Source organism: Diachasmimorpha longicaudata, chromosome 5 (genome assembly GCF_034640455.1).
Source record: "Diachasmimorpha longicaudata isolate KC_UGA_2023 chromosome 5, iyDiaLong2, whole genome shotgun sequence".
NCBI classification, from domain to species: Eukaryota; Metazoa; Arthropoda; class Insecta; order Hymenoptera; family Braconidae; genus Diachasmimorpha; species Diachasmimorpha longicaudata.
In genome coordinates this window covers 7429977-7443809 of record NC_087229.1, presented here as the reverse complement: position 1 = coordinate 7443809, position 13833 = coordinate 7429977, and the positions used below count along the sequence as shown (strand labels likewise).

The window sequence follows — 13833 nt, the reverse complement described above, 5'->3', positions numbered from 1 at the left end:
CTTCGAATCGAGGGCCATCAGGCCCCACCCCCTACGCCCCGGGAAAACATCAAATACAATTATCAGAACGTTGTGTACCCCCTGTATTTATCCTCCTCTATATTCCATCACTCATCAATCGATATTTCATGGTAAACAAAACGTGAGCGAATCGTTCATTCGCCCAGTAAATAACATACCCCAGACACTGTCAATATTATCCATCAGAGGGGGTTATAAAAGCCCGCCCATTCTCATCGCAATACCTCGTTACCGTTTCGCCTCGGCCGAACGGTTCAATTGACTTCGAATTTTAACGTGATACAATACAACTTCTCCTCTTCCTTTCATTTCGTTCTACTGACAAGTTGAGTGCACCAGTGAAAAGCGTTACTGTTGTTCGCATCAGTTGCTGTTGATCCGATTCAAGTTTAAGGAATCAGAGTGCCTTATACTCCACTTGTTCGTCTCACTGGAGTCCCTGGATAACTATATTGTGTAGATACGTACGTTTGAATCGTTTGAAAAAGTGCAGCAAAGAAATAAAACATTCTTTACCCCCTCACTCCTCACTTTTGGATCTCTCTTTGTTGTCGGCGAGGCACAAATCAATTTTTTTTTATTATATCGAGACACTGGATATCATATCGTTATGGGCACTTTTCGAACTGATTACGCTTCATTAAATCGAAAAGGTAAGCGGATTTGCTGATGTATTCAGTGCGTTTTGATGGTCACATTTTTATTGTTGATTATTCGCGATTCGTGAAATGCGTTAATGAGGTCATTAAAACATTTATGATCGTTTATTTTTAGAGATTAGAGCTGAGTAATCAGGCTTTACGCACATTTTTATAAATCTCTAGGCAATCGTGAGTAATTGTGCAATTTTATTCCCATTTTTTTTTGTCGTTTGTGGATTTTTTTGTTATTTCCATGACACAAGTTGAAGTTGTCTCATTAATTTCAATGGGGAAACTTTGATTGCTGTCGAACGAAATTTTGCGTTCTCAGTGTAGTGCTGAGTTGAACCCCACAAACGTTACTTCATCGGGTCTTGCTTCTGAGAAAGTACTTCTGGTAACGCGAATTATATTCGAAGAGGTAATCGATTTACAGGTATAATGTGACGTGTTTATAAGCCGTCGATACCCTTCGTTCGATGACCCTTCATTCTCGTTCCCGCCATTGTATTTCCCACAATCGTGTGAAATCCGAATACTCGAATTTGAATCCCAATGAGTGTTGGTTTTCCTTGGATAAGTTCCAAGGTTTGAGTGTCTCATTATCACACGGTTTACCCGATAGTTTAGAAAGTGTCCAAGTATTGGGTAATGGTATTCAAGACCGAAAATCATTGAACGAGAGATGTTTGCCTCGGGCCAGGTCAGACTTTCCGTTCTAGCGTGTTTCTTGCACTTCACCGGTGGAAGAAAAAATTGACCTTCGCGGAGAATTATGCACAGTTAACCGCCTCATCGATGTGAAATTGAAATTTTTGGATTTTTCGATCCGCCATTTGCAACGGTAATTGAATATTTTTATTAATTATTTTTTCACGATAAAATGGCATTTCTCTTCCTTCTGAACGGAAAAAAAAGTCGGGCTTCAATTATTACACTGATGAGTTGTGGTTTGTTGCGCAATAACATTGAGTGGTGTTCATTCATTGGCAGAAACACTCATCACCGCTTATGGTGGGTTTATAGAACGTGCAATCAACAGGATTCACTCCCGATAATATTTTTTGTGCAATTATCCGGATTGGAGAGGCATGCAAATATGGAGGGAACAAAAATACTTCAGTTAAAAATTAGAAATCAATGAACATTGCGGTTTTTAATTACGAAAATATATTTTTTGACCAAAGAATTCGAACTTCCCGCTTCAAATATGATTCAATGGCAATTATTGACCGATGAGGGTAATGAGAACTTCGCTGTAGGCTTGTGCTTTCATCCATAGGAACTGTAATTCATTATTAAAAATGCTGAGTCTTTACAATATTTATCATGTAACACGAGAGGACAGTAACGAATGGGAAATTATTGGAATCCCGTGAAGCGCGAACATTCTGAGAATAGCGTACTTCCTCAACTAAATATAGTCCGCATACTAACAATTTTTTTCTCATTGCTCTGCATTACCATTTTAATTTCAATTGTACATTCTCTCTGCGTACGATGTGCGCCTCGAAAAACTATTTTTTATTCACCGATGGATAATTATCCTCGAAGTGCGGAGGACATTTATCGATCCTCGATTATTTTTTTTTCCAATCAAGTGAGAAAAAATAGACGGACGGCAACAATTGATGAAGGAATCGTAGAAAAAAAATCCTCAAGGCTTCCATCAGTGATTATTCATCTCCTGAAGTCCTTGCACCTTGTCCCCAAAAATCACTCTCAGCCTCCATCAATTTTTTCCCCCTCTGCCCTTCGACCGATCCCCATGACGTCAAGAAATTAGCAATGATTAATATTTCAGCGAAATACCTATCTCGACGATTAAACAATTATTAATGTTTCTGGTATCGATTGAACGTTAGCTCCCGGTCAAATGATCACGACCTCCCAACGCACATCGTCATTACTATTCCTGTTATTCTTCTCGAAACATATTGCACATGTTTCTTCCCACGACTTTCTATCCCCAGAAGTTTGATACATCGTTTGTCCAACGAGCCACGTATTTGTCATTCAAATTATGTTGCAAATGATGCAACATTGTCGGAGACTATTCCGAGGTATATTGAAATACGAAAGAGTCAGTGTTCTCACGTTTCATATTACGGGTGGATTTCCGCATTCAACGAATGTCGGTGCATTAGGTTATTAGCCAGGTACATTATTCTTATTGTATTACCTCTGCAAATATGCAACAACGATCCGGGAAATGAGGAAACCCGTGAAATGGCTTTTCAAATTCTCGGGAATTTTTCATTTTAATTTCTTCATGAATTAACAGCTGGGAATCTGCTCCCCTCTCTCATTCAGGAATTCACTTGAAACACCTTCAAAACCACTCAAGGCCAAAAAACCTGTCTAATCCGATCTTTTATTCATGATCAAAATCCCCAGATATTTCTGAGAACTGATGAGTGAGTTAACGAATGCAGTTTTTTCAAACGTGTCTGCACTGCCAAAATTACATGACACGGTAATAACTTTTTCGGATCTCTCAACCTGAAAACAATACGAGATTTTTCGGGTAATTTTCGCAGGGGAAATAATTCTATGGCTTTTCAAAGATATAAGTTTTTAGAATCCTTTGAAACCCACCCTCATTCGCGGAATGCCTGGAGGGCACCAGGTGTTTACGATTTTTCTCAGAGTTCATCTAAAAAAATTCAAGAATTTTTTTTCTTCACGTAAAATATTTCATCAGGGCAGAATGTCCCAACGTTCAGATTTTGCAAAACCCCATGATGTATTCTGATCGATGATCCTCTGTCACACGTGCAGCAAACCAATACAGTCAGCCCTCAATACCACAGATTCCCGGAATCCTCGAAATGTTTCTGCAAATCCGGCTATCATCGATGATCGTCAGTAATGCATATGCAATCCTTTGATATACCATGACACAAATACGTTGACAGAGTCTCTCGGTCGCTGATACTATCAATCCCCGAGAAATCCCCTTCATCTGCCCTCATATTCACTTCATTACGTAAACATGAAGGACAGTCAAAATTATTCGTTACATCCTGACAGTAATAATTGTCCCCTTTGATTTTTCCCGTGATATTGAAGATGATTTTTCTTATTACCCTTTGCATTATTATTCCGTAATACACCGGTTCTGTTGTTTTCAACTGTCTCAAAAACAAGTAACTCGGAATTACAAACGTAATTACACCTGTTTCATTCGCCAGCCTTGATCCATGCTCGTTATTTTCCACTTTATATTTTGCCGATTTCAGTCACGTACGCCGGAGAATAAAATCCTAAAAGGATTCCCTTCGTTTGCGAGTGGAAGGAAGATGTGTTTATAGGCGCTCTGTGACCCAGTAATGGACGGTTTTTAGGTTTGAGTGACATCAGGTCAATCCAATAATTTTTTTTATAACGGGGGAGATGGTGAAGCTGATGATGTCGGGAGGATAGATGGGACAAGACAATTTTTGCATTGTCGCAAGTACCGGTGAATATTATGGGAAAAACGGAAAATTAGAGGGAGAGCAAATTGGATAAAAATTGCCAGTGAAAAACATCGCGAAGACAGGATTTAATACAGGAAAAGGAATATTCAGGAATAATTATGGAACGCAGTGGAATCAGGGAAAAAATGCGACGTTTTTAGTGATATCTTCCTGTGTGGAAGGAAGTAAATGAATTTTTTACGCAAAAAAAATCTTTCGTAAAAAAGATAAACAATCGGATCGTATGCCAACTTCTAGGAGAAATCGATTTGATACGCGAAATACTAGTACGTCCCAATCTAATCAGATAGACATTACATGATGGGCTGATCGTATCCTCGACTGGTTTCATCAGATCACTGATTCATCGAAGTTCATTGACCAAAAATATTGATAGAATGACCCAAATACACGCACTTAAATTAATATTCCCATAGTACCGTAATCATAGCTTGAAATTTGCCAACTAACACACAGAAAAAATTATTTTCGCTTCCACAATTGGTCCTTTACCTCAAAAAAAATGTTCAATAAAAAAATACGGGAAAACCAAAAATGAATTCCACTTTATTTTCAATTTATTCCGCCGCAGTATCTCCTGCAGAATTCTCTCGACTCATATTTTCTGGTTCATTAAAAAAATACCATCGGGAAAAAACCAGAAAACTCCTTGTACTCTATTTTTTTCCACTATTATGTCTCATGCAACAAGAACATTGTTTTCATCAGTGATTCACCCGTAAATTACCGATGAATGACAAATTCCTCCTGTTAATACATCGAGAAGAAAACTAATGACACCTGCTCCAATTACATCCGCATCAATTATCCACATTGGCATTGCGAATAATTATATTCGCGCTCAGAGATTAAATTGAAAAAATGAAACACATGAGTTCGATAAGTTTTTATCTCTCTATCATGAGTTAAAATGCTCGTCGTGTCTGAAGTGGAAACATTCAGTCTCTGGCCAGACATATTTTACATGACACGATGGATAGTACACTTTACATAAAAGGTTGAGCATACATTCTGGTTACCGAATCAATGGTACCACTGTTTTTCATCGTGTCTCTATTTCGTAATTGTTTTAAATAATGGAGGAACAGCATTGAATTCAAACATCCGCGGAATAATCAATCGTGCAATAGTGACGCAACAGCGAGTTTTTCCAAACGTGTACGATTTAACGTTAACCTTGACTTCTACAGTTGCAGTAACTGTCGTTCAAGGATTGTTTATTCCTGTTGAAGTTACAAAATATCGGGATCCTTCGAATTTATTTCGTCTTGGATGTCTGCCAACGTGTATGTGTGAATTGAAAACGATAAATGGGGGGCGGAGGGAGGGAAATTGCGATGACTTCAGTGAGAAACTGGTGACGAGAGTTAACTCTCTTATTGCGGAATAAATTTGTAATATCCAGTGTTATTTTTAATTCAAGTCCTTAGTCTTCTCAGTGACTAAATGAGAAGACTAAGGACTCACTTCTGTAATTACATGTGTGCGTTTACCCATTCATAGAGTTTGTTGGCCATCCAAAAAAACAAGTAAACATAATTTATTTTCCATCTCTCTCGGCATACCTGTGATATCAAAAATATTTATAGATGTGTCTCCCTGCAAAGTCAGATATTTTTGCACACGAGCACTCCCATCTCTAGTGGAAACATCTCCCATCTAGTTTAATGAATTCCACTTTTAATGTCGCAATCAAATTCATTTTATACAACCGCGGTTCTATCATCGGCTATCGACACACTATTTCAATTAAAATGCATTTGAGACGCGTCACAAAAAAACAACTGTCAACTACGTAGACCAAATCCACAGTTGATGCGTCAGTCGCAAGTCAGTCGCGTGGAGTGAGTCAACGTTATATTATTCACGATAGCAATGGCTTCCGCTGATACCTAGAGCTCCAGTGGGAGCAAATTCGATAGGGTTAGATTTGAAAAATATTTTCTCAACGATTTAACGAAAGTTCACCGTTTATTCTAGAAACTATGCTGACGGACGTGGATCAGCTGCCGTCTATACAACTAGGGGACTTTGTCCTTCAGTTCGAACTCGGACCACCAACTGCTGAAGTACAGGAGATTGCGAGAAAGGAACTCAGGGAGACCCCAGAGATCCAGAGACAGGCTGTTGCTGAACTTCGAGAATTGCTCAAAAGTTAGTACGAATTTTTTTCCTTCCAAGGGAAGCTCATTGAATTGGTGGCTTTGACGATGTCATTTATCAGGAGACAATACCAACTCTGATAAAACATGATACGTCTGTTGAAACTATTATTCAAAGTTTCCAGAAAATAAAATCATTACAATTTTTTCATTTATAATCGCCTGATTTTTTAGTCTCTTTTTAGTTCCATTTTATTTCGTTTTTTGGTGAATTTTTTTCCTCCCGGCGCCCGGTCCGACATTAATTCATCGTAAAATGTAATGATTGGACATATATTCCAGAGGAAACTGATCTCAAATGTCCCCTCGACAACGAATCCTGGTTGATTCGTTTCCTGAGGCCAAGCAAGTACTATCCTCAGTCAGCTGCCAAGCTAGTAAAAGAGTACTACGCATTCAAAGTGAAACACTCGAATGTTTACGATGGCCTGAAGCCATCCAGAGAGAAGAACATATTCGAGCACAACATCCTCACTGTTCTCCCGAATCGTGATCAACGTGGCCGTCGTATATTGATCATTGAGCTTGGTAAGAAGTGGAAGCATAATAAAGTGTCGTTGGATGAGGTCTTCAAAGGGGCTGTTTTGTACCTCGAGGCAGCTATGCTCGAGCCAATATCCCAGATTGCCGGGGCTGTTGTCATCTTTGATATGGATGGACTTAGCTTACAGCAGACGTGGCAGTTTACCCCACCGTTCGCTAAGAGAATTGTTGATTGGCTTCAGGATGCTGTACCATTGAGAATAAAAAATATTCATATTATTAATCAGCCTTATGTTTTTAATATGGTCTTCGCTCTGTTTAAGCCTTTCCTCAGGACGAAATTGAAGGAAAGGGTAAGAGACACGTGATTTTTATTCATTTTTACATGAAAAAATTTCATTCAAGTGGTTGCAAGAATTTTATAATTTTTAAATTCTGAAATTGGAAATATTTTCATGAGGTCACTTAGAATGTATGGTATTTTTTATTGATTTATTTTTGTTTGCAGATTATTTTCCACGGAACCGATCGTAAGTCACTGCATCAATACATATCACCGAAATGCTTACCCGAGTGCTACGGTGGTACTGTTTCAATCCCCAGAGTCACTGGATCTCAATGGCTGGAGTTGTTAATTATGTGTGATAAAGAATATGATGGTGAGCATTAATTGAATGAGTCAGGGTTTCTGAAAAGATGATATTACGGGGGAATTTAATGAGCCCTCACGATTTGCTAAACTGTGACCTCGACTTTCGTTGAAAACGTCGTTGAAAGAAAGTCATTCAGATGAATAAGTCGAGAGGAATTTTTAAAGAGAATATTGTGGCCTTTAGACATGATTTTTGCGGGAAATTGTTGAACCGTTCCTCTTTCCTGAGGCACAGAGGAAAATAGGTCAAAAATACTCTGGAGTATTGAACATTTTAATTGGAAATTAATATTTTTTGTCAAATTTTGTCTGGAGGTATTGAATTTTTCACTGAAATTCATTTAAATTAATGAGAAAATCATGCGTGCTGCCCTCACGGAATTCTTTCGACAAGAAATATTAGTCAATCAGCTAACAGGAACCGGAAGCTAATTTCTTTTTGTTATTTATCATTCCAGCAATCAACTCCTACGGGTACAAAAAGAAATAGGAAATCCTCCATAATTCGAAGGATCCTTTCAACGTAGAGAAATCAACGTTGCCATAAAATAAACCGAGAAAACGTTGCAGCCATTGTGGGGAGAACCTACCTCTCGATGCATAACTTCGAAAATCAATTGTTAATAACTAATGAATTCATTCCGGGGCAAATCGATAATCATCTATTCCCCTGTCTATTTAATAATAAAGCGCTCGATTATGGATACTCAGATGTTCTCGTTGTGGTTCAACGAACGAGCGTTTTGTCGTATTGCTCATTGGATTTAATTGCCTCGTCATTTTGACGCACGCTGAAATTTACGAGGCAAATTATGTTATTTTATTATCGATAATTAGCATGAGTGAGATCTCAGAATAGACCATGGTGATAAACTATTAGAGAGAAAATGGATTGTGGAGAATGTTTAGTCCGAAAAGCGCTCGAAAAGCGCTCGCTCTAAAGAAAATTGAAGAAAATGTAACGGTTTGAAATTTTTAAGTGAAAATAGATTTTTCATGGTTTTACAATTTTCAAATGAAATAATTCATGTACCATTATTTAAAAATAAATTTAATTTTCTCACATTAACTGAATACAATCATTCCCTGCATCCAATCACTAACACCTATTTTTATTTTTAATAATAGAATCTCAAATAGAAAACAATAAAAAATTTTGGTGGAGGAACTTGGTCAAAAAAAAACTTCGTTAGAGGAACTGTGTGACAATAAATAAATTTGAAAAAACGAAACTTTAACAATTGAATCCCAAAATTTGACAGAATTCTTAAAAAATAGGAAAAATAATTTGAAAGGTATTAGAATTAAGTATCAAGATGGTTTGAATCAAATCTCAACAACAAAAATAATAAAGCAATGGGATCAATAATAAGACTATAAAGAAATAATTATATGCATTGAAAGAAAAATTAATTAACCAGAAATTTCGTTCTCAAATTCGTTTTAACCAGTTTTTCTGGCGAAGTTTGTTAAATGTGCTTCGAAAATTTCCCTGTAAATCTGGTTGCTCCCGTTCATTCGGTTTTAATACATAATTTACAGTGAATATAAAGTGAGAAGTAACGAAAATGGAGCTTTCAATGGCTATAAATCACCGTCCTTGGCCTGATTCAGACTCCAGCTAGATTGATTTCTTCCACAGTATAAAAATAAGAACTTAAATAGAAATTTGAAAAACGAGAGTTACGATTTCCTGGTAACTGTGAATTGAGCGTAGCCACTTTGCCCGCATTCTCTCGACTGTCATCAATTGTCCTATTTCTTGGTGATGTAGCCAATGCGATCCTCGTCTGTAATAATCAAATTAAATTGATTAAGACCACGAGTGCCTGTTAATGGCATTTACTTCACTATGAGAGTAATTAATTATTTCAAAAAATGATCAGAGACTATCAGGACACCTCTCGCAGGTGAGAATGTCCTCCCTAAGATAATCTTTCAATATTTATTAGCAATTATCGAGGGAAATTAATCTACTTGCTATTTCTACCCGATTTTAAAAATCAAAAATAAGTGTCAAAAATGTCTAGTGAATTCTATATTTACATGTGAACTCGTCCTCCCACAGGGCGAGATATTTGTACAGGGGTTCACCGACAGGATCAGCTGGTATATCAAGATCTCCACCGTATCTGCAAGGCAATGCCTTCGATTCTATGTGCGATAATAGAGTGGTTCTGTTGGTACCATGGAAATGCACCCTCTTACGTAATTTTTCCTGTGAAAATAGTAATTGTCCTTACGTATTATTATGTTAAACCTTCACATTTCATTAAATTCATTTTTTTGTTAATTTAGGTCATGCAGTTCTTTGAAAGAAAGGGTTGAGCCCAACAGAGCAAAAATTTTAGATGAGGTGTCGCAAAACACCGACTGAAGAAACGAGTCACGTTGCTTCAGTAGAAAAATCCCTGAAAGTCAGACGACAAAAGGTACTGTATTTCAGGGAAACAAATCCGTGGAACCAGAATCCCATGGGCACGTAATTATTAAAGAATTTTCTTCTCCGTTTGCACGGACTGATAAAAAAAATTAATCTGAAAGACTTGACTCCTCGTTTGTTTACAGGGAACCTATCGGGCAATACTTGATAATTTTAGACCTCTAGTGATATTACATGCGAAAATTTAGAAAATTCACAGGGGTACGTCTACCCTCCCTCCCTTCTTTACTCATTGTCATTAAGCATTAAAACTTACGTGCAAAAAGGGTTTGAATATGGCAAAGACCATATTAAAAATATAGGGCTGATTTATGATATGAACCCCCTTGAGACGAACGGGCAAACATTTCTGGACCCACTCAAGAACTGCACTTGCAAAGCTAGGGGTGAAGTACGTCACGTGACTCAGGGACAATCCATCCATGTCAAGAATTACCTGCACTCCACAGACCTAGAGACAAAAAATCAATTAATACCATCTGAAAAAAAAAACGTGTGACGAGGAATTATCATTTATAATGACAAGATTTTCCACATAAATAACTCGCTTCACGTTCTTGCTTAACGAGCGCCACGAGAGCTGGGAAAAACAACATAGCAATGAGTTTCATTCTGAATTATTAATTTATTGTTCTCCTTTATTTGGAATTTATTTCTTTACCTGTGTTATTGGCTCGTTGAGTGCAGCAGCCACGAACATCATGACACCTCGAAATATTTGCTCGAGGCTTATTTCCTTCGGCTTCCATCGTTTTCCACTCTCGATTAGGATAACCCTGCAGCCTTCTGCACGCACTGGCAATGGAGTCACTACACCAGATTCGAATATAGCACGATCGCTACTTGGGACCAAGTTGTTGCAGATGCGGGGATGAGTGACTTTGTAACGATAGAAGCGTTTCATCTGTTTCGTGGTTGAGGAAAATTTTAGTTGATTTAATAGAGAAGTGGCGAGAGATAGAGTGCAAAGAGTAATTTAGGACAAATGGCAAAAACGAGTGTTTGAATTTCATACACGTTCTGCAGACATTTTCCAGATACTAAAAAACATCTGCATAAAACGAAAATTTGTTGAAACTCTGGACAATCTGGTGCCTAAATTTTCATGTTATTATGATATGTTTTAATGCCTCAAATATATCTACGTGAAGGATTAAAATTTTAATGTGACTACTAACACACAATAATTTTTTTAATTGAGGGCACATTAATAACTCACTGCGCCCTTCGCACATGAACTTTATGTAATTAATCTGAGATATGTCTTACAAGTTCAAAGGCCGGTTTAACGTGCCACTTGACAGGTCTCAAGAACTTGCAGAAGAAATAATCGTCATCAGGTACATTGAGGTCAGGCTCGCCTGAAATCATAGTGTCATCATGTTTATTCATGGAGAGTATATCATATCGTCAACTTATTACTGTTGATAATGGTCAATACTTTTGTGGATACCGCCGTATTCGACCTTCATTGGTGACGGAAAAAAATTCTAGGGGAAATGAATTTTTTGGTTCCATATTCATCCGATGAATATCACTCCACTTATAACTGAATATTCTTTTTACGTTTAATGGACTTTTTCGGTTTCTGTCACGTTCAAAGTCTTAATTTACGTCCGCGGACGTGATCGTTTCTACATTGAGTAGCTCACATTGACAGTCGGCATCGGAGGTATTAACATTTTTAGAGGCCTTCAGTCGCACGTGAGTTACAATATTTTCAGGAAATCATTTCACTGGCTCATTGAATTTATGGTCAAGTTCGAAATCCAAGAACAACTGAACTGCTGTTGCATGGAAATTCATCTTTGAAAGCACCATTTTTTCTTACGATGAAAGCTTATGAACAAGACTAAATTATTAATTAAATTATTATGCGAAATGTGTTGAACAAAAATTGTAGAGCACTCCCAAGGTGAATTCTCCTCTCATTTTCTTATTTGACATGAATAACAACTAGAAACTGATGATTAAATAGCGAAATCCTGCGCAAAAAGTGACTTTGCAAAATTTGCATTCATAGAATTGCATGGCAGAAACGGAAAAATTGTAACAGCTTTAATTCTCCGGTAGTTTGACAGCAAATGTAACACTTGATATATTCTTACGACATAACAAAATGATTCAAACTCGTCAAGAAAAGTTACCTAACACGTACCCATGTGTGTTTTTAACTATTTCATTATCCACTTTCTTCACTTTTACGATTGTAAAAAATTATTCTTTGCATCCAACTACAGCTCCTAGTCTTGTTTTCTAGACTCTACACCTTTCTTCGAGACATACAATCGATTAATAGATTTGTGACGGATCCCAATAATTTATTTCCCAATTTAAGATCACAAAGGGGCTCAGATAAAATCTTTAATATCCAACTATGACCGTAAAAAAGCATTTCACGCACGAGATTATGTAAAACGATTGTGTAGAATGTGTGGTAATTAATTCTCATGTTTTTCTAACATCCAGAGTACCATTATAAAACTCAACAAAGCCATTCGACACTTTTTATGACATCTGAATAAAAGTAAAAGTATTTATCTATCGCAAAATGGTACTACAAGGTCGTGCACCAGTGAAGGTGACGATTATTCCACAAAACTGGTTCCAAAGCGTTCCAAAAACATGTCTAGTTAATTAGTATCCATCCACAGTTGATGAAATTAAAAATTCCTGGCAGGCAATTGACATAATAAATCCCATTCACCTTTCTTAAATGTGCATAACTAATTACTACGAGAAGGTACCGCCTGTCAGGAGTGGAAAATATTACAAATGTTCTCTGTAATTAAATAAAATGAAATTTCATATTTAAATAGGAGGTGTAGTTAAGAATTCATGAAAAAATAGTTTCTTAGAAAAGTCCTCATCCACAATCTCCATAAATTTTCAAAGCATACTAAGTCCACATTGAGTCTCAAATTCCCTAGAATTTCCAGACAATCCCGGAAAATTCTAATTCTAATTCTCCTATGTAAATAAACTGTAAATCCCAGTTCCCACCGATTTCTCCATAAAACTGTATTTTCAATGACAATATACCTTGAAGTATCATTGGAAATAGTCATTACAAATGTCCTAAACTTTCACTGAAAATTACAGAGAAATTTTTCACTGAGTATGAATAATAAACTCATCGTATTCTACTCTCTACCATTACATTTCACCATTTCACTATTCACCCACACATTTCCTATAATTATCCGTCAATGCAAACAAACAACAGGAAAATGACCAGGAAATGTCATGATTACGAGATGATTACCTTTGAGCAACTCCCTCATCTCCGCAAGTGCCTGTTCAACAACCTCCGGGGTTTCCCTCAACTCGTCCCTCGCTTTCGCTGTCAATTCCGGTGTCAAATCCGCCGCGTCCATGTGAAAACTCGCCGCACCGATTGTCAGCGGCTGGATCTTCTTCGATTTTTCCAGGAGCCTCTCGCGGAAGCCCGCGGACACGATATTCTTCTTCCCATCCATCGCTCCTGGGTCAATACTGCACCCAATCGATCGAAAATCGGTGGAGATCGCGCGACGAAGTGTCGAAAAGTCGATTAATCGATGAGAGAAATCAATCGCAACCTCGGGCTCTCTCTGATCAAACAATATTTACGATACTGATGAATTCGAATAAGAACATGGAATGGACTGAACGATAAAATCTCTATCGCGAGAGTTTCCGGGTGAATCTATCGATGTCGACGACGTCCTCGGCAACTTCCGCACAATAAAAGCTCCGGTGACAATATCAACCTATCGATTGCCTCCAAATTTCACGGGGAAGTGGTTGAAAATTAAGTGGACATGATCGTCTCTGAATAATCCGGAGAAATCGGCTTAACAATCCTCGTGCGAGGGAACCACCGCGTAACCGACTGACGAGTCTAACGCGATGGTAGCGGGTACTGGCCGAGAACTGCAAGAGCGAATAACCGGTCGCGGGAAAGTCT

The 13833-nt window shown here is 37.7% G+C and overlaps 3 protein-coding genes across 8 annotated transcripts in view; 1 reads left to right on the top strand and 2 right to left on the bottom strand.

Moving 5' to 3' along the window:
• Positions 1–5883, bottom strand: part of LOC135162110 (alpha-tocopherol transfer protein) — a 26597-nt gene extending 20714 nt beyond the window's left edge. The window contains exon 1 of one of the 2 annotated variants that reach the window (XM_064120264.1): positions 5710–5883. The gene's annotated coding sequence lies outside the window, so the exon portion shown is untranslated. The remainder of the gene's footprint in view (positions 1–5709) is intronic. The other variant, XM_064120265.1, reaches the window with a different exon arrangement.
• LOC135162118 (alpha-tocopherol transfer protein-like) overlaps positions 1–8506 on the top strand; it is a 12325-nt gene extending 3819 nt beyond the window's left edge. For 2 of the 5 annotated variants that reach the window (XM_064120280.1, XM_064120279.1), the window contains exons 2-5: positions 6125–6298; positions 6589–7142; positions 7298–7448; positions 7900–8506. In XM_064120280.1, the coding sequence (XP_063976350.1) occupies positions 6130–6298; positions 6589–7142; positions 7298–7448; positions 7900–7931 (906 nt within the window). In that variant the 5' untranslated portion in view covers positions 6125–6129 and the 3' untranslated portion in view covers positions 7932–8506. Of the gene's footprint in view, positions 1–305; positions 675–5030; positions 5142–5967; positions 6068–6124; positions 6299–6588; positions 7143–7297; positions 7449–7899 lie in introns of those variants that run through there. The other 3 variants (XM_064120277.1, XM_064120278.1, XM_064120281.1) reach the window with 3 other exon arrangements.
• On the bottom strand, positions 8472–13833 carry LOC135162120 (alpha-tocopherol transfer protein-like). Its single transcript, XM_064120282.1, has 6 exons — positions 13150–13833; positions 11154–11245; positions 10546–10788; positions 10141–10335; positions 9488–9659; positions 8472–9231 (listed from the first exon to the last, which is right to left on the bottom strand). The coding sequence occupies exons 1-6, from the start codon at positions 13361–13363 to the stop codon at positions 9197–9199; spliced, it is 951 nt and encodes a 316-aa protein (XP_063976352.1). The 5' UTR covers positions 13364–13833; the 3' UTR covers positions 8472–9196.